Source organism: Marmota monax, unplaced genomic scaffold, assembly GCF_021218885.2.
Source record: "Marmota monax isolate L192 unplaced genomic scaffold, Marmota_monax_Labrador192_F-V1.1 WCK01_AAM20220418_F8-fsc00264, whole genome shotgun sequence".
Lineage (NCBI taxonomy): Eukaryota > Metazoa > Chordata > Mammalia > Rodentia > Sciuridae > Marmota > Marmota monax.
Window position 1 is genome coordinate 1,760,176 of NW_026693143.1, and position 19,668 is coordinate 1,779,843.

General features: G+C 35.5%; 1 protein-coding gene across 1 annotated transcript in view; it reads right to left on the bottom strand.

The window, feature by feature from the left end:
- Calcr (calcitonin receptor) overlaps positions 1-19,668 on the bottom strand; it is a 116,582-nt gene that overhangs the window by 44,848 nt on the left and 52,066 nt on the right. Inside the window, exon 3 of the mRNA XM_046455214.2 lies at positions 2,598-2,676. Coding sequence (XP_046311170.1) covers positions 2,598-2,648 — 51 coding nt within the window. The 5' untranslated portion in view covers positions 2,649-2,676. The remainder of the gene's footprint in view (positions 1-2,597; positions 2,677-19,668) is intronic.

Sequence of the window (19,668 nt, forward strand, 5' to 3'; positions counted from 1 at the left end):
TCAAGGATCCACAAATTGATGTAAACAACAGTAGATCTATGTCATCATCCTAAATATTTGTAAGGTACGTGTTATAATTATTTGGAGTTTTCAGTTGAACTTTTCAAAATAACAAAGGAGGAAATACAGTGTTGTAAAATATACAATGTTGTACCTGGTTCTTCCAGGTAGGATCAGATGCCTAGTTGGTGTCCTATGTACTTTCTAGGGAAATGCAGCTAAGTAAACAAATAACAAGAACTAAATGCTCCCACCTAGTTTTTCTATGTCCTCATCATTGTTGTTATCCATCCACATTGATAACATTTTTTTGAGTGCTCACAATCTATCAACTCCTATACAAACCCTGTTACATTACCTCAGAGAAGGAAGAGAAAGTGCATGGATTTGGTTAATGGGGAAGACATCACAAAAGGGAAGGTGATGGCCCAGAACGATACTTTAAAAGACCACGTGGAAAACAGTTGGTAGAATTTAATAAATATACTGGCAGTGGTTTTTCACAACAGTGTATTATGTAAAAAGTTACTAGGTGGATTAAGACCACTGCCATTTTTAAGTTACCAATGTGGAACAAAATGAATCTTTGGAACAAAAATATTTTATCTGTATGCTATTTTTTGAGGTGCAGTTTATGAACTTATTTTTTATTGATTCTTTTTAGTTAAACATGACAACAGAATTAATTTTGGTATAATTATAAAAGCACAGAATATAATTTGTTCTGATTCAGTCCCCAGTACTTCCCCTTCTCCTCCCTGCCTTTAAATACCATGCTCCTTTCCTTCTATTCTACTGATCTTCCTGATATTCACTTAGTTGTTTTTTAAAATTAGAGTCTTGTAGAATTTTGTTTTATTAAACAAATGACAGATGACATATATAATCCAAATACAGCAAAGAGAGCACAAAGTACTGTGCTCACTTATGTTGCTGGTCAAGAAATGCCTCCAAACCATAAAATATTTCTATCTATAACTCATATAAATATATGCAATTTTTTCATTATTTAAGTTGTAAGATAAGTAAAAATTATGTTTTAGTTTTTTTAGAAAAATATTTATTTTTTAGTTGTAATTAAACACAATACCTTTATTTTATTTATTTTTATGTGGTGCTGAGGATCAAACCCAGGGCCTCCCATGTTCTAGGCTAGTGCTCTACAGCTGAGCTACAACCCCAGCCCAGTGTTTTAGTTTTTAAATACACTCAAATAATCTATAGTTTAATGTATTTTGTTTAATATTTAGTGATTTCTTTAGTTTTTCTTCTACCATGTCCAATATAATTATACACTTTATGGTACAAATTATTTAGAAATATTCACATATATGCTATGACATAGGATTTCATTTGATATATTAAAAATAACCATAAATTTATGAATAATATATACCATTATTCTGCATCTATACAATAGCACACAGGGCTTGGACATTTATCAACAAAATAAACTATTCTATTAGTTTACAATATTCTTTTGTATTTTTCTTAGATTTCCAATTGCATGAAGTAATGTACACTTCTAGAAACTGGATTACTTTAAGAAAATTATACTGTAATTTATCTAAAGAAATATTTAATAGGTTAAAATAATTGGACAGTCTGATATAATAAACTATGCCCATTATCCAAAAAGGCATAAAAGGGTTGCATTAACAATCATCCCTGTAAACCATTCATTTGAAGTATAATGTTACAAAATAAAAATTCTCTTACAAATTAAATTAACATTTATGGAACACTAGTAATATTTTTTTCTTAAATAGTGTAAAGAGAAGCAGTTTAGGTGGACTTGTAAGCCTGCAATCTCGCACTGATGAATAAGGGAAATCCTGGAACCCTGGACAAGTTTAGCTTGCGTCAGTATCATAGTATGAGATCCTAAGTGATCTCTATTGCCAGCTCTAGTTCATTGACACATGTTATTCTGATGTGGTGGAAAGAGTAAGGATTGAGACAACTCCAGATTGATTTACATGGAATTCACCCTTCTCTTTCTCATGTGCTATTGAAACTGGTGTGATTGTGGGTTAACAATGTTGACATGAATCAATTTTCTAAAACAATTATACTTCTAATTAGCTGCATTTTTTTAAGGAAAAAACAATATAAAATGACACAAATTAAACATGTTTTAAAAGGCTAGAGAAAGTTATGGATTGACAGTGGTATGTAAAGACTTGAAGATTCTTAGTTTTTGATGAGATATATATTTGAAGTGAATAACCAGACTGACAGAGATCAGATGTTTTAAAAGTACTGAACAGCCATGAAACTATGACTCAAATACACATGTCAAACAGGAAAAACATTTTATATGAGAACGTTATCAACCTTCATGCTTATTTCCAAGATAATACAGAGGTGTTTCAAATGAACATGAAATTTTGTAAGTAGACAAAACTCAAATTTCTGGGAAAACAATGGCACTAATCTAAATTAGTGAAAGTTCGGGAAGAAGATTGGTTAATGAAATATTTTTAAATGATAGTTTAGAAGAATGCCTATCCTTGCACATTGCCAATTCGATCACACACAAACATTCTTCCCTATTTGGCATTCTTGATGTCTTAGAATAATTCTGTTTTACTTACATTCAGAAGAACGAACAGTGCCAGGCACCGGCATGTCATTGGCAACTTCATTTTTGGTTTTTGAAGATCGCTCCTTGTCCTATAAAAGTATAAAAGTGACAAAGGTTTAAATTAATATAGCCTCCATAACAACTTATATTTTCCCTTTCTGGCTTCTTGACTCGAAGAGGATCGATATCCCAAGACACCCTAAATAAAATATACACAAGTAGGAACAATATTCTTCTGACACAGTTGCAACTGCATGTCCCATTGTCTCTCCTGTCAAACAGATCATTGGACTTGAGGTGCTATTAAAAAGTTCTGGAGCAAGTTTTGCATATTGGGACTGAAATAAAGGAATTCTAAGAAATCAGAGCAATTCAGGTTGATTTTGACAGTGCGTGCCATCAATAGAACTGCTGAACATTGCTATGCAAGCATCCACAAAGAAGTCACCTCACTGGACATAAGCAAATAGAATCTGTGGTTTGTGAAGGATTCATGGTTATGCCCTGTAGATAACATAAAGTCAACTCTAAAAGTAGTTTTATTTAGAGCCTTGATTATTTTTTTTCCCATAAATACTTCTTCAAGCTTCAAGTTGCTAGTAAGAATGCATTTCTTCCACCTAACAAAGTTGGACTATGTCACCAATTGCTCTCCATTCCCGCTCAAGAGCATCACAGTCAGAAAAGGCTACTGTGTCACAAATATCAGTTTCTCAGAGCTCAGCAGATAATGGTACACAAGGAAAGACAATAAAGGGGTAAAAATTTAAATATGTACTGCTTTTCATCAGTGAGATTTGTGTGAAAACTGGATTTCAACCAGGAGAGAGTGATTATGATTTCTCTTAAGTGGTATGATTGCCTCTTACACTATATTCATTGTACGATAGATTTTACCCACTCTTGGTGTTGACAATGTGGGCCTGATGTACTTGCTTCTGAAAGAGTAAATTCTATTCGATTTGCATACTAGCACAATAATAAATGGAGAATGTAAAGTCTAATTTTGAAATGTCATCTTATATCCTTATCATTATTCATTGTTTCTGATTTAATTCAAGTCCATTCAGTAGATTAAAAGCACACACATACATGCATTGAGTGCTGAAGCACTACAAGCATACAAATGTGGGTGAGCTGGATGAGCTATGGCACTGTTATAAGAATCTGAACATCTGGGGCAGGGCAGGGAGTAGGTATAAATGACATGGAATGTGGTAAAATAACCAAAATGCTGCCTTGATACAAAGCTCATTAAAATTATGAAAATAAAGGGACTTATAAGAGAGCCAGATAAATTCTTGATTGGGAAGACCAGGGCAGGGTTTACATTTTAAGATAGAATTTGAAAATTAAATAGGCTTTTGAAAAGCAAAAACCTACTAGGCAGAGAAAGCAAATAAGATACAGAGATAGGAAAATTCATTATATCCAAAGAATAATAAATGTGATAGTTTAATTTAGCTAGAGCAGAGAGTCTCTCAGAAAGTGGATATAAGGCTGGATAAGTAGACTTTTGAGTGCACAGGAAATTTATTATTTATTTATTATTAAAACCCACCATTTTGGCACGTTGTATACATGCATATTCATCTTTATATATACACATTATAACAACCTTATCTGATGCTTGTTACAGCTGAAATAAAATATTTTTTTTATAAAATAGTTTTTACTGTTACTGATAATGATGATGGTTTGTGAGCTAATAAATTAAATGAATCATAGAGCTCTGAGTTCTCACAACTGTGTCCTCTCCACACCACCACACTAGCCACACTAGCACATTTGAACATGTTAATTTTCTTGCATTGCACAATTATCCATGAATTGTCTGGATGAGAAACTAGGGATCATCCTGATTCCACCCCTTCTTCATCCCCAGTATATTGTCTCCAGTATTCTGACTATTTGCATTTAGGTATCTTTCAAATATATGTCCACCCCTCTTTCCCCTCTGGCTATAGCCTCCAGACTAGTTTCAGTGCTCCACATCTTGATCTCTCCAACTCAATTTCTCTAATAAAACGAATATGATCTTATCCTCTGTCAATAATTCCTTATGCATTTTAGGCAAATGCACAAAACTTTTGGCTAGGAATATAATATATGGTCCTCCTATAGTAACATGCACCAATATGATAATGGAGAGAAATAAAGAGAAAGAAATTAAAGTTGTCTCCTAGGTCTCTAACTTGACAAAAGGACAAATAACTTAGGAGAAAGAAGTAGTAGTAGGAGGAGCTTTTGATCTGTGTCCTCTCCCTTAATTGAGAATAATGCAACAGGAATGTTCTGGGTAAGACTTATTTCCTGGAGTGAAAGGCAGGATTTTGAAATGTATGCGTATATAAGGACATGAGAAACCTTTCTTAATAAGGTTGCTTTTGGAATTCCTACTTATCACAGTCCCACGATTTAGCCTTGAAGAGAAGCAGGATGTGTAGGACCTTATTGGTGTCAGGTGGAAATGTTAATCACTGATAAACAAAGAAAAGTGTATGCATGCATTATAATATCACCCTGTACAAATATTATGTATTAATCAAAAAAATTTTAAAGTATATAGGGAGATGGAAATGTTGACTATCTTGATTAGATCATTACACATTAATTTTAAAAATATTGCTTAAATTCAGGTTTCTTCTTGAAATGAAAGTCCCTCTCATTAAGTTCATATGTGGGACCTAAGCTTGGTGGGGAGATAGCTTCTCAATGAATGTGAATATGGGGTCATTAGTCAGCTAATTGGCTTCTACTATCCATACCATCTGTTTGATATCAATCAATATTTTGTAATGTACAAGTTGCTCTGTTTGACTCAACAATATCATTAAAATGAAGAGCACTGGAGGCCATTGAACACTCCTCACTTTTAAAAAGGTGAATGGAACTGCACAGCCATCTTGCTGCAGAAAAGGGGAGCCCCATGGTTTCAAAGCCCAATATACTAGTTTTACAATTGTACCAGGACCAACCAAGGTGAATAAAGACAGTATGAAAATAGATCTGAGGATGAACATTTGGAAATGATTGGGGTGGGGGGGGTTAAGCAAGACACGAGATCCTTTCTTTCTGATTATTAATTGACGAGGTCTATCATTCTAAAGATTCTTGCATCATTTTCAACTGTAACAAGCATTGAGCTTGCCCTACAATTGTCCTGATTAAATAGTGCCTTGTAGATATGCCTCTGAAAGATGTGCTTCATTGAGGATTCCTGATAAAGGGACAAAGAAAATAAAGGTATATCTGTGAAGAAAGAGATGGCTTTATCAATTTCAGAGAAAAAAGGCAATGAAAAGTAGCACTAGAATGGAGATAAGATATATAAGGGAAAGAAGGAGTGAAAGGAATGAGGAAAGGCTTAAAGAGAGTGACAGCCATGAAAAATGCAGGATGAATGCTGGAGACTGATGGCTTAACTAAAGAGGTGATTGATTACAAGATAAGAATGAAAAAGTGGATGGGTTGCAGGTAGAATCTAGAGAAAGGTGAATGTTGGATTTCAATTAGGCAGGATTCAGGGTGATACTCGTTATATACATTGACCTTGAGGAGAATTGTTTTGATTGGCAGCTTAGAGAGTTTAAACTAGAACCCAAGTAGGATGGACAGCATCAAGCAAATAGCAGTTAGTACAGAGAAAAATGTAGCTTGGAAATTCTGAACCTGAAATGAAAACAAACAAGATAGATGACCCATGACCAGTCATCTGGTATACCTGGAAGATGTCTCATAAAACCAGAACAAGGTTTTACTTTGACTCGGGATCATTTGCTTACTCACTTCTTGATGAATTACCTTAACCACAGCAAGGGCTTTGATCACTTTCCTAAGCCCAGACTAAAGAAGACAGTCTGGAATGTAGTAAATGCTCAATAAATGCCGGTTGGTTGTTTTAAGGGATAAGTTAGGGACAGAATCCAAGACATGTCAATCAGAATCTGGAAAGATAGCCAGCCTTGGACTTTTCCTAAAGAGCCCTAACTGTGGAGCCCAGAAATTCCAATTTCTGCTCCTGCTTTAATTATTGTTTTAGTTTTGGGAAAAGAGCTTCACTTCTATGCCAGTTTCCCATCTGTTGAATGACTATTACATGGCTGTGCCATCCTTGAACAAAAGAGCACATGACTGTATATGAACCCTATTGATCCCTCTGGATCTGTCTCAATAGTCTAACTAGTAAAGGTCGGTGTTCTGAAGATAGTTTTGAACCATTCTTTGACCTAAGAAAAGCTTTTGTGGAGCTTTTATATAAGCCAGATCAATGTGGAGACTAAAATCCCAAATGTGGAACCTAAGTTTAAACATAAAGATGAGTAGACCATCTTCAGAGGTGCAGTTGCTGGTGGGACAACAGATTCAGCATTGCCCTGCATTCACAAAAGGACACTTGTGAATAATCCCCTCTCTAGAAAACTCTCTCTGGGTTGCAAAGATGGGCTGATCTGGGGGAACCATTTTTATGGTGAATAAGGAGAATCTAAATCACTAATTCTTTGATAATTATTGAATCGAGTAATCATCATTAAGGGTAGTAAATTTCCTTGAAAAGCAAAGTTACATGATTTTTACTTATTTACTTTTTATGGGGAGTATGAAACATCAACGTCTGAAAATAATGTCTATTCCCATTGGTTGGTATTTCCAAAAACATGTTTCATAGTAATTCCATGAGGAACAGTATAAAATAAGGTTTCCACGCCCAAATAAGTTTAGGAAATTAAGTTTTGCCTACACTCCTTTTAGAGATTTATCCTAGATGTTAGTAGTTTAAATAAAGACATTATTTTTCCTATACTAAAACATTTATTTGACTTTTCATTCCCCAAGCTTGATTGAACACGAAACACTATTTTTTGTTTGTTTATTTGTGTGGTAACAGCTAATAACACATGTATACATACACTTAGGAAAATACTCTTAGCTCAATGCAATTTCTAAACCACCCCAGTCAATAAAGACTGCAAATAATGATAATGATCTCCTTTTAACTTAAAAAGTATTTCTTTCTTTTCCATGCGGTAAAAGAAGAATGTCTGAGGTCTTACATAGCCCCATCCTTGGTTCAAAGTCCAACAACATTAATAAGCATCTAAGAGGCAATTGCTCCTTTGGAGCATTATTTGTTAAGGGGCTGTCCATCAACATTCTGGTTATGAAAACAAGGACTAGAATAAGGTGTGTGAGCAAAGAGCAGGAACCAAGCAGAGGGAAGCACTACTAGTCTAAAAACAGCTGTGGACTTTTGTCATTCACAGCATAGAATCTATTTCAAATTTAAAATCTGTCAACTGTCTTTACTATGTGTCTATAGATATGGTCTGAGCAGGTAAATGCATTTTGTGAAATCACAGGGTGGGCTGATTTTGTTGTCTTAGCAATTTCTTCTGCTCAGTCAACTGATTACCTAACGTATTTGAAAATCATTCTACATTACCACAGGAATTAATGTGCCAAGGCATAATGTGGTCTAACTCAATTTATGTTGCCACATTAAGCAAAACAGAATACTTTTCTGCTCTTCATCATGAGTTTAAAATGCTCATCTAAATCCAGGCTTCAAGCCTAAGTGGAAATGAGGAGCTGTTATTGATAAACAGCACAGCACACGACCTAAGATAAAAGATTCAGATGATTGGTGCAAGAGGATAAAATTGATGTCATATTGAGAGAAATAAGACTTTTTCCTTGAATTACATCAATGACTTGGCTATGTGATTTCTATCAGTCATGATAACTTAGTAGCACATATAATTATTACAGACTTAACCACTTTCTACCTTGTGTTTTACACACACACATACCATTTAACTGGCACTTACTAATTATTATGTTTTCAGTACCATGCTTGACAGTTATATATGTGTTGATTTTGCCTTATCAACATGTGGATTCTCTTTCTACACTCAAATTATTGATGAACAAATAAAAACTAAAGGAGATAGTTTAGTTTCCACTTGTGTAGTCACTGTGTGGGCAAATATATGTTTTGATTCCTAGTCCAATGTCCTTCTCATGCCTTGAAGTTGCTTTACAATTTCCACCTGCTCTTTGAGGTCGTAAACTGGTTCATGGCTGCCCACAACAAGCCTGAGGCCTTTTATATTATACTTATTTAATAAACACTTTTGGGGTATAAGTTTTCCATAACCAGCCTGGGTCTCCAGTCTTGATTTCTACTATACTCTGTTCATTAATTCAATATAAGTAATTCTCATTGTCATAAGAGAATCTCAAAAGCATAAGATGGCATTTTTATTATGACAGCATAAGAGGTCAAAGACAATAATCTATATTTTTCCCCTACATTATTTCTGATGGGAATAATCTGGCATGGATACTTATTTTCAGCTATTAAGGTGTAGAAGGAGTAGAGAGAACACTCAAAGTGCTAGACTAACCTTGGTCAAAACAGTACAAATGACAGTTTGAAAAGTTGCTGGTCTCATTGCTTTAAATCTGTAAGCATTTCTACCTGAAATGAACTAATGAAACCTACCAAAACAATTTCCCTCCAATCTGTTAGAAGTTGATGAAAGAGCTCTGGTTAGAATCTCTATCATATGTTCTAACCTAGTGCATGTTCTAAATTACCACCCTGTGTCCCAATTGCCTTTAATACTCTGCATAGAAATCTCTAAAACATGGTCTTGGAATACAAGGATCATAGTTCCTCCTCTTGCCCAATTGGATTTCTCTTAATCACCTTTAGGGATTTTTTTTTTTCTGATTTTGAGGATGTCTTAGGATAGAAGGTGCTTAGACCTGATAAATGAGGATAAATAATGAGACATACAGAAGTGTTGTTTAAAGTATTTAACAACCATTGCTACTAAAATATGCACTAAGCAGAACAATTGCTGGCTGTAACCACAGGCATGCTGTGCCAATGCTCACTAGCTGGAAGCTACATTCCCCCTTTCCCCTATAACCTTGCTATGCATCATTGTGTATCTATCCTCTATATTTGTGTTTGCAGAAATGGAGGTGGGCTGGAATGAGGGGGAGAGCATTTATGGTACTTATAAATTCATTCATCAAATATTTACTGAGTCAGATGCAGACTTGCTCTTGCGGAGTCTTAACGCATTGCAGAGAATGCCCAACTGGGAGCTAACCTTTTGCATACCCTTAACATACACATCTCCCAATCCTCCCATCATGTATGGGATTCTATACAAAGATATTTCATCAAGATCCTTATAAGGGACCAGCTTCTTCCTGCATTTCCAATTCCAGGAGCACATATTTATTATTAGATAGAAGCACCATCAAATGTAATTTAATCATTACAAACTTAGCCACTTATTCAATTATTTAAGGATCCATTTCCCAGAAATTTGAGTGAATTGGAAGTTATCCATTTTGCATGACTGTGTAAGCAGTTCAAAAGGTGTAAAATTAGCTGGATTCCCTTAAAAAACAGAGATTAAGTGAGATTAATGACATCAGGGATAGCCAGCCAAGTTGCATCTCTAAACATCAGCCATGGGGATGCAAATGGTTTTCATCATATCTGTTCTTTCCTACCATGACCCAAAAGCTAATATTCGGAGTTCTAACATGAATGACTTTTACCTAAATTATGGTGTCAAAATTAATATCAATATGGTAATTTAAGTTTTCAGGTGAAGTGAATATACTATTTAATTAAAAAGAAGCTTAGTAATTATAAAAACTTGATGCCTCATCTTGTCAGTTCATTTTTTTTATTTAAAAAAAACAGGTATATAAAGAAGTTGTAGTACACAAAAGAAGGCTTAGCCAGACAAAATTAAGAATTCCAAGAAAGTAATTTTCATTAATGTAATTTGGTTTGGGAATACGGATGAGCTAATAACTGAGAAGTCAAAACTGCCTCAATTTAGTTGTTTCAGAGTATCTGGAAGCATCTACTTAACTTAGATCCATAGGTAATCCTTAGCCAAATTTTTCCAATATCTGATCCACAGATGCATGTGACATTGTGTATCTCCTTGCTTCCCTCTGGTGGTGGTATTCATTCAATGATAGGAACCAAAGGAAGCAGAAATAAGAGGTGGAATTTACTCAAAGTCAACTGAACGGGATAACTGATTTGACCAAGAGTTAGCCTGAACAGGATTGGACTATCAATAGTTTCTCCAAGTACAGACTGACTTTAACCTAAGTTCAGTACTTCTTTGCTGTGGCTAGTGGGCAGGTTGCTCATGGGCATGTCTTTCTGGGACCAGAGACAACTGCTGGTGGGTTGGTAGCAAGCAACAGAGTTTCCTTCTTAGTTTCTGTTCTCAGTCAAATAAAACACTGATACTAGTGGAACTGTTTAGTTAGAAAATCTGTCTGTTACCCTCATTGATTAATGCATAAAAATACATGTGGCCAAATTTAAATATATTAAAACGGATTAGAACCTCTCCAGGTGATGGGGTGGCAAGCAATCTTATTTTCTTTTGTTCATCTGCATTTTTACATTCTTACAAAATGCAGGAAGGGGATAAGAGGAAAGGAAGAGGGAACAATAGGAAGAAACAAAATGAACTATCTTGCTCTGTTCTGGCTTTATTCGCCATTGCTGATAGGAATGTTCCCTGTGGGATAGCTGTGGAGTTCAAAATGAGAAAGCTGTAGACAGGAGAAGGGGCAGTTAGAGCTATCACACCTTAATTACTGGTCTTACTTTCTATTTGTTTTTAGGCAACTGAAACTATACTTTAAAAATGTTTGACAATAATCCCTAATAAGGAATAACAAATAACAAATTAAAAGAAGACACTTAAACCAATAGAAATGCCATTTTCTATATTAAAGCTTCATTCATGATACCACTAGCAACATTACAATAAAAAAAAACGACTTAGTACTAATTAGCAGTAGATTTAAGACAGAATGTCTGATGGGCTTTCTAATTACATCTCTTAAGAGTGCCCTGATGCTGATTAGGTGTTAAAAATGTATTTCACAAATGTAATTAAAAAACTATAAAGGGAAATGAATCTCAGTGGTCAATGAAGAATAGTCATAATATGTTCATAAAAACAACTCCCAACAAAATACAAAGGCAGAACACTTTCAGTGATAATACAGAAGATTGCTCAAATTTCCCATTTTAATTCTTATCACTGTTTTGCTTCTTTGAAAGTTTGCCCTAACAGGAAATTTCACATTTGTAGCTAAAAATGGTTAAGTTTTGCAAGATCTATGCTTGAAATAAAGAAACCCCTAAATGCAAACTAATAGGCCTTAAAACAGTTACAATATCTAACCTCAGCAATATTGATACTCAAAGAATGCCAGCAGGATTTCTTTTTCTTTTTTAGGGGGGTAACAGGGATTGAACTCAGGGGCACTCTACCCTGAGCCACATCCCTAGCCCCATTTTTAATTTTATTAGGGATAGGGTTTCACTGAGTTGCCTAGCACCTCGCTAAATTACTGAGGCTGGCTTTGATCCTCCTGCCTCTGCCTCCTGAGCCCCTGGGGATTTCTTTAGTCACTTATTTCCTCTGTCGAGCAGAGTCTTCCTTTCTCATACTGGATATAAAATATGCGATCTGCTGATCTATACACTCCAGTGAAAATTTTGACCATCTCCAAGTTCATTTGAAGAGAGAAAGCCATACACCATTGATGCCATGATCCTAGTGGTGCAGTGGTATTTCCATGTGGTTTTCGCCGCCTCATTGGTTGCTGCTGTGGAATGAGCTATGGTGTCAGTAGTGGAGCCCTGATGGCAATAGCTCTGCCACCCCTGTCCTAGGCCCCCCACCCCATGGTTTACTAAAGGGAAGTGTCAAGGAAGGTAACAGTTCTGAGTCATTCCAAGATCACATGGAAAAGGTCTGTATTTTTTGTCAAGTTCAATAGTGTCTAGATGAAGCTGGAAATAAGAAAATGGAAAAGTTCATCATTACACTGGTGTTTGCTTAGTTCCTCCAAAATAGTTTGATCTCCCTTTTCAATTAATTGGTTGGCACATCCAGTTGTGTCTCTTTTAGTCAAAGAGGGAAGAATGTGATGGCACTGGTTATAAAAATAGGTACCCTTCCATTTGGGACAATTGGAGGGATATGAACTTTCCCAGATTTTCTAGAGATGATGTAATCAGATACTCTTATTTGAACATGAAATTAAGGCTCAGAGAGGAGAAAAGGACCTTGTTCAAAGTCAGAAAGTGTATGCCTGGCAATGGGAATCAAGTATGTGCAGGGAGTGGATGGTCTTCCTTGGACATTTCATCTGATCTTACTCCTCTCCTGTCTTCTCCCCACCCCCCTCCTTTCAGGAAGCTGCCAAACTTCCCATCTCCACCATGAGATGTAAAGACCAAATAAAGAAAGAAGTGGATAAACCATGTCTACAAAGTGGGATAACAAGAGAATCCAACTATCTCCTTGAAAAAGAGTAAGTGAAATCACATCCAAATACATTTCTTTATACTGTTCCTCAGTATCTATATAGTATAGTAGATACTTCACATTCTAAAGTGGTTCTTGGCTCATTCTTGTATGAGGAGCAAGTTGAGTCAAATACAGTGCTCATGTTGCTTATTTTTATTAAACTTCTGTACTTGTAGGCAATTCAAGAATATATTTTGAACTGGAAATGATAACAAATGATCAATCTGATTCCTGTCATCTTTCTCAGTGTTGAAATTTTTTAAATTCACTTTTTCTCTCAGGTACTTAGCTGTAATAGTACTACTACTAAAAATTATTTAACTTTTTAAAAAGATATATAAGCCAATAATTCCTCCAAAGTTTTTCATAAATATTCCTCCATTTCTTAAACTGTGATCCAAGTTTCCCAATCTCAATAGATTGGGTATCTCTAAATTCTAAAGATTCTATGTATGGATCTCCACTATTGAATATTGAAATACTCTCATTCAGAGCTCATTTCAATATTTTTCAGCCTAAATTATAGAATTGTTTCACCCCCCCTTTTATCTAACAAAATAATTTCCATTTGGAAGTTATTTTTAATGTAATTAAAATTGTAAACTTATGTTTGAATTTTCAACTTATGTTGTGGTCACATCTAATTCAAGTATCAAATGAAATAATTCTCTGCTTAGTTTAAAAGAGAGTTGTAAATGACGTTTACTTGGTTGATGCAACTATCTTTTAAATATTTCAAAAGATAGTCAAAGGGATACAAATATATTACTCTATGAACATATGGGAGCAGGGTTTTTTAGCAAAATAGTTTGAAATTCTGTTTCCAAATAGTCTTTTCATTTCTTAAGAGAAATAGAATTCTTCAGCAAATATAATAAATCTGAATTGCAGATCAATTTTAGCATATATGCCTGTAAGTACATAATACCTGTGTATAAATAAAGTCAATTACTTTAACATTAATTTTAGTATAGTATAGATTCAAAAGCTTCCTTTAAAAGTTTATATTAAAGTCCTAATGATAACACCATATAAGTTCATTTTGAAATAAATTGCTAATATTTATTAGCTCATGAATCCTTGTGGACTACTCATAGCTCTAGAAAAAAAGAATAAGTGTTAAGAATGAATTAAATGTACACTAAGAAAACACCTACCATGTCTCAGGTCTTGTGATTTATAATGTATTTTTGACAAACACAAGAGATACTATATTAGCAACTTAATGTGAATTATGTTCAAGTTTTATTGATATGGTACTTTTAGCATGATAGCTTATATAGCACCTATATTTTCTATAAAATATCAACGAAACAAACAAACAAACAAACAAAAAAAACAAATGCTCAACAATTCTTAAAAAATAAAGCAAAACAGAACTCAACCACCACCACTTAAAAAGTGGGGAAAGGACATACATATATATTTCTCCAAAAAAAGTATATAAGTGGCCAGTAAGTATATGGAAAAATGCTCTACATCATGAATTATCAGGGAAATGCAAATGAAAACCACCATGAGATACACTTGTTACTCATCAGAATGGCTACCACATATAAAAACAAAACATAACAAATCTTGGCAAGGTTGTAGAGAAATTAGATTCCTTGCACATGGTTTTTTGAAATATGAAGCAGTGTGGCTTCTATGGAAAAAGAGTATGTTGTTTTCAAGAACTATGTAATGTTTTGAACAGCCAACAATAAAAAATTAAAAAAAAAAAAGAGTATGTTGGTTCTTCAAAAAAATTAAAAACAGAATTACCAAATGATCAATGATTATTACACTTCTGGGTATGTGCCCAGAATAACTGAAAGCAGGGATTCAAAGAGAAATTTGAACATTATGTTATGTGTATGTCACTGCAATTAAAAATACTAATAATAATGAAAAGAAAAAATAATACTAATAATGAAAAGTTCCACATGATTGTCATTATTGAGAATTTATTCCCTGAATCAGGAAGGAAAAAGAAATGTGTGGGGAAGTAGTTAAGAAGGAATGACTTGAACACGAATCTGGAGATCCAGCAACTTTGGGCAAGATGTGGACTATAACTGTGAAATTAATATTGCACTACAGATTTTCTAACCTTCAGTAACTGTAATACTATGGAGATGGAGAACACAGAGAACTGAGAATCAATCACAACAATGCTCAATTTTAAGGGATGGAGGAAAGAGGGAGCAGAAAGACATTTTTCTTGTGGGGAAAAAATGATGGGCAGAGTAATACTGTGCGCTAAATAGCAGTCAAGATCTTAGGAGCTAGAGGATACATTTTACACTCATTTTCTCCCTGCGGGGAAAGGTCACTTCCCCCCTCTGGAAGGCAGTGTGCTGAACAAAGAAACTCAATTTAAGGACACTGCTTGGAGAGGGGCCGATTCCTATTTCATTAAAGAATTGCATGAAAAGAATTGTGAGGGTACCCATTACTGGATAGCTCCAGAGTGTGGCCAAGAAATAGAAAACATTGAATCAGGTCTATTATTCATTTTAATAGTTCTTTTCTTTTCCTTTGGACATTGGGACACATCCCTCATGAAAGGACAATAAGAACAGCCTCCTTTGAGTGACCATCAAATAGAGAATGAGATATCATTAAAATGCTTTTGTAAGGTGGTTTTCATGGTTAATAAGCATTTCAATGGGGATTGCTAAAATCATCATAAAAAAGCAAAAAGAAAAAAGCATAAAACAAAGAGACAATAAACCAAGACAAAAGACAAAGATTTTCAACAGAATGGATAAATGGCCAGAGGTTGTGAATGGATGTATTGCCTGTGTGAGAGCCAAACAATGGTGAAAAGAATATCATTATGGGGCAGATATTAGATTTTGTTCAACTGGAGATTGATTTCTTTCTTTCTTATTCTAGTACTGGGGGTTGAACCCAAGGACACTCTACCTCTGAGCTACATCCCAGGTCTTTTTATTGTTTATTTTGAGAAAGAGTCTCATTAAGTTGCCAAGGCTGGCCTGGAATTTGTGACCCTCCTGCCTCAGCCTCCTGAGTAGCTGGCATTATAGGGGTGTTCCTATAATGTGCACCCAGCATACAACTAGAGATTTCTATGTGAAATCTTTGTTTGTCTCTTACTTAAGAGGTGGAAACTCCGAAATGAACATCCTTTTCTTATGCTCATTTTATTAGGATATATTTGTTAATGTTTTAAGTAATCTTATGGAATCATCTCATTTACTAAAACAAACAAACAAATTTGTTGAGGTTCTAATTTGTGCCAAAAAGATGTGTTAGACCCTAGAAAAATAATGCTAAAAAAAGTATATGACATCCCTGCCTACATGGGTTTTAAAGTGAAGTAGAGGAGACATACAAATAACAATACAAAAACTAGAAGATTAAGTAGAAAAATCACAATTATAAGTGCTATCACAGGGTGCATGTCTGTAATTCCAGCCATTTGGGAGGCTGAGGCAGGAGGATCACAAGTTCAAGGTCAGCCTTGGAAACTTAACAAGACCCTCTGCCACTTAATGAGGCCCTGTCTCAAAATAAATTTCTTTTAAAAAATTAAAGATATGGAGCTGTAGCTCAGTAGTACAGCACCCCTGGGCTCCATCCCCAGTATTAAATGAACAAACCAAAAAAGAGCCCTTGGAATTCTGACAGTCTCTAAGAAGGATATTTACCTAGCAAGGATAGGCATGGAAACTTCCCTGGAATGGTCTGAGTTGTTGGCTGTGGTGAAGGAGTAGGAGCTTATCAAGTACAGGAGGAGAGAACTCCAGGTACTGAAAATGTGTAAAGCCCTCAGTGTGAGGGAATGTGCTAAATCTGAGGATCCTGTGAGCCAAGGTAAGACATGCCTGCAAAGATACAGAGTATCAGACCCCACAGACCATACTTCATGGGCAGAATTGTATTCCTCACTCCCCAAATTCTTAGGTTGATTTTCCAACCCCATGTTCCCTTAAAATGTGACTATATTTGAAACGGGATCTTAAAAAGCTCATTAAATCCAGGTGCAGTGGCACACACCTATAATCCCAGAGGTTTGGGAGGCTGAGGCAGGAGGATCTCGAGTTCAAAGCCAGCCTCAGCAATGGCAAGGCACTAAGTGACTCAGTGAGACCCTGTCCCTAAATAAAATACAAAATACAGCTGGAGATGTGGCTCAGTGGTTGAGTGCTCCTTACCTCTTATTGGAGGAGTGTCCACATCACACTCTAAACAAATCATGTGAGAATGGGATGAATTTTGGAGCTGCCATATTTGGAGAAATAAAATCTGTCACAGATCAGAGCTTATTTATGGGAGCCTGGTACAAGTTGAAAACTGTGCTCAGAAGTTTTGTATGAATGAGGCAAGATAGCATAACTCCACAAGGAAGAGGTAAGGTCTGTATTCCCTCCTCTTGAATATGGGCACACATTAGTAATCAATTTGACCAGGAAAGTGGAACAGAAGTGACTCTGCATGACTTTCTAGTCTTAGCTATAAAAAGTAAGATAATTTCTGCTCGGCTTGCCCTCAGAACCTGGCCACCATGTTGTAGGAAGCCCAGGCCATAACACAAGGAAGGGCCAAGCTCAGGCGTTCTCACTGATAATACAAGCATCATCTGCCACATTTGTGATGAAAGAGCCAGCAGATGATTCTAGCCCTTCTATGTATAAATCTGCCAACTGATGTCCCAGACATCGTGGAACAAAGTCAGGTTGTTCTTGCTGAGCCCTGTCTAAATTCCTGACCTACAGAAACTGAGAGATAAGAAACTATTATTGTCTTAAGCTACTAAAGATTGGGTAGTTTATTACATTAGCCATATAGAACTGTAATAAAATACGGCCTTAAGCCTCAGATAAAAGTTTAAGAAGAAGTAGTTGAGTCTATTTCTCATTCTTCAAAACACTTGATGTGTTAGTCTGGTTATAACTAGTCTTGATTCTGGGTTATTTTTTCATCTTCAAATTAGGAAAACTGGACTAGATCCCTTTCAGCCCTAGAATCCACAATTCTATGATGGAGCATTCTTAAGGGGCTATAATAAGCTATGCCTAATAGATATTTGCTGAATGAATGAATGCAAAAAATTATTTTAAAAAATCATGTAATAGCCATTTACTAAATACCTTGGGAGCTTTAATTACCATAGAGTCAACAGAGTGGATATGATAAGTTTATCTTCCTATCTGCATTGATGTACATTTACAACCCCTTCAAATTTGCTATATGGAAGGTGAACATTTCTGCTTATGATTTTCATGATGAAAAGAAAATGAGGTAACGACCATGACTTACCACTTTAACTTTACAGATACAAAAACAGTACAGACAATATTAAAAGCCACACAGATAATATGGAGTAGCAAATACAAACTGGGGACATGGGCATATTCAGTACTCCTTTACGGAAGGAAACCTAGGGCTTCACAAGCCTGGGTGCATGAGAATCATCTGGGGAATTTTTATCAGAACAACAGTATGTTGGGCCCACACTTAAGATTCTGTTTCAGTGGGTGCATCCCACGTGTTGCTAAGAAAACATTTCATTTGATTCCTGGGGAATAGTTTGGCTAGATACAGCACTAACTTTTAGTTCTTTGTTTTATTCCTATCCTTTACTTTCCCTGAAAGAAAGAACACATTTGCACACTATTCTATTTTTTAGAAATAATTTGATCCTTAACTGAAATTAAGGAAATAGTTTTTAGAGGAGATAAAATGATGATTCTCATTTTGTTTTATGTATGTATGTATGTATTTATTTATTATTATTATTATTAATGTTTATTTTGGAATTGGGGATTGAACCCAGGGGCATTTAACCACTGAGCCACATCCCCAGCCCTTTTATTTTTTGAGACAGGGTCTTGCTGAGTTGCTTAGGGCCTTGTTAAACTGCTGAGGCTGGCTTTGGATTTGTAATCCTCTGGCTCAGCCTCCCGAGATGCTGGGATTACAGGTGTGAGCCACCACACCCAGATCATTCTCATTTCTTGATCATTGAAAATTGAACTATGTTAAAAATTCTGTGTGGCAAAAATGGACCATGACATACAGGAAAACAACAAGCCATGAGGCTGTGACTTAATTGAACCACAAGGAAGATCAAGGTCATGGAACTGAGTGCCCATTTGTCTCAATGTCATTCTCAGGGGCACTAGCACATCTGCCCAAGAAAGGTGAAGATGATCCTCAGCAAATTAGATTGAATGTTTTTGTTTGAGAGATGACCTAGTTTTGGTGAGAGAGAATGAAGTTTTGTTTCTAGGGACTGGACTTTGCCTTTGAGAGATTTGTTACTGGGCTGAGGGCAGAGCAAAGCACTGTGGTCCAAATAAAAGAACAGCAGAGAGGGATCCCATAAGATTCTTTTCTCTCCAAGTCTCTTAAATTGTCCTCAACAATATTGGTTTTCAGACAGAAAATGATGAAGTCTTACCTTGCACATTACTGAAAATCTAATTTGGGGAGTCATCCTCTGATAGTCACTAGAAACTCTGAGACTCAAGTATTAGAAATATATTATTACCTGGGAAGGAAAGGATCCTAATAGGGTATTTAAGAGCTAACAGTCTTCCTAACCTTAAGTCGTATAAATAAACAGAAGCCTGAAGTTCTTTTGGACACAGGACAAAATTCGAAACAAAATGAAAAAACTTTCAAGACAACTCAGCAAAAAATTCCAATTTAGCATCAATCTAATACTTTAGAGGTCAACTGTTT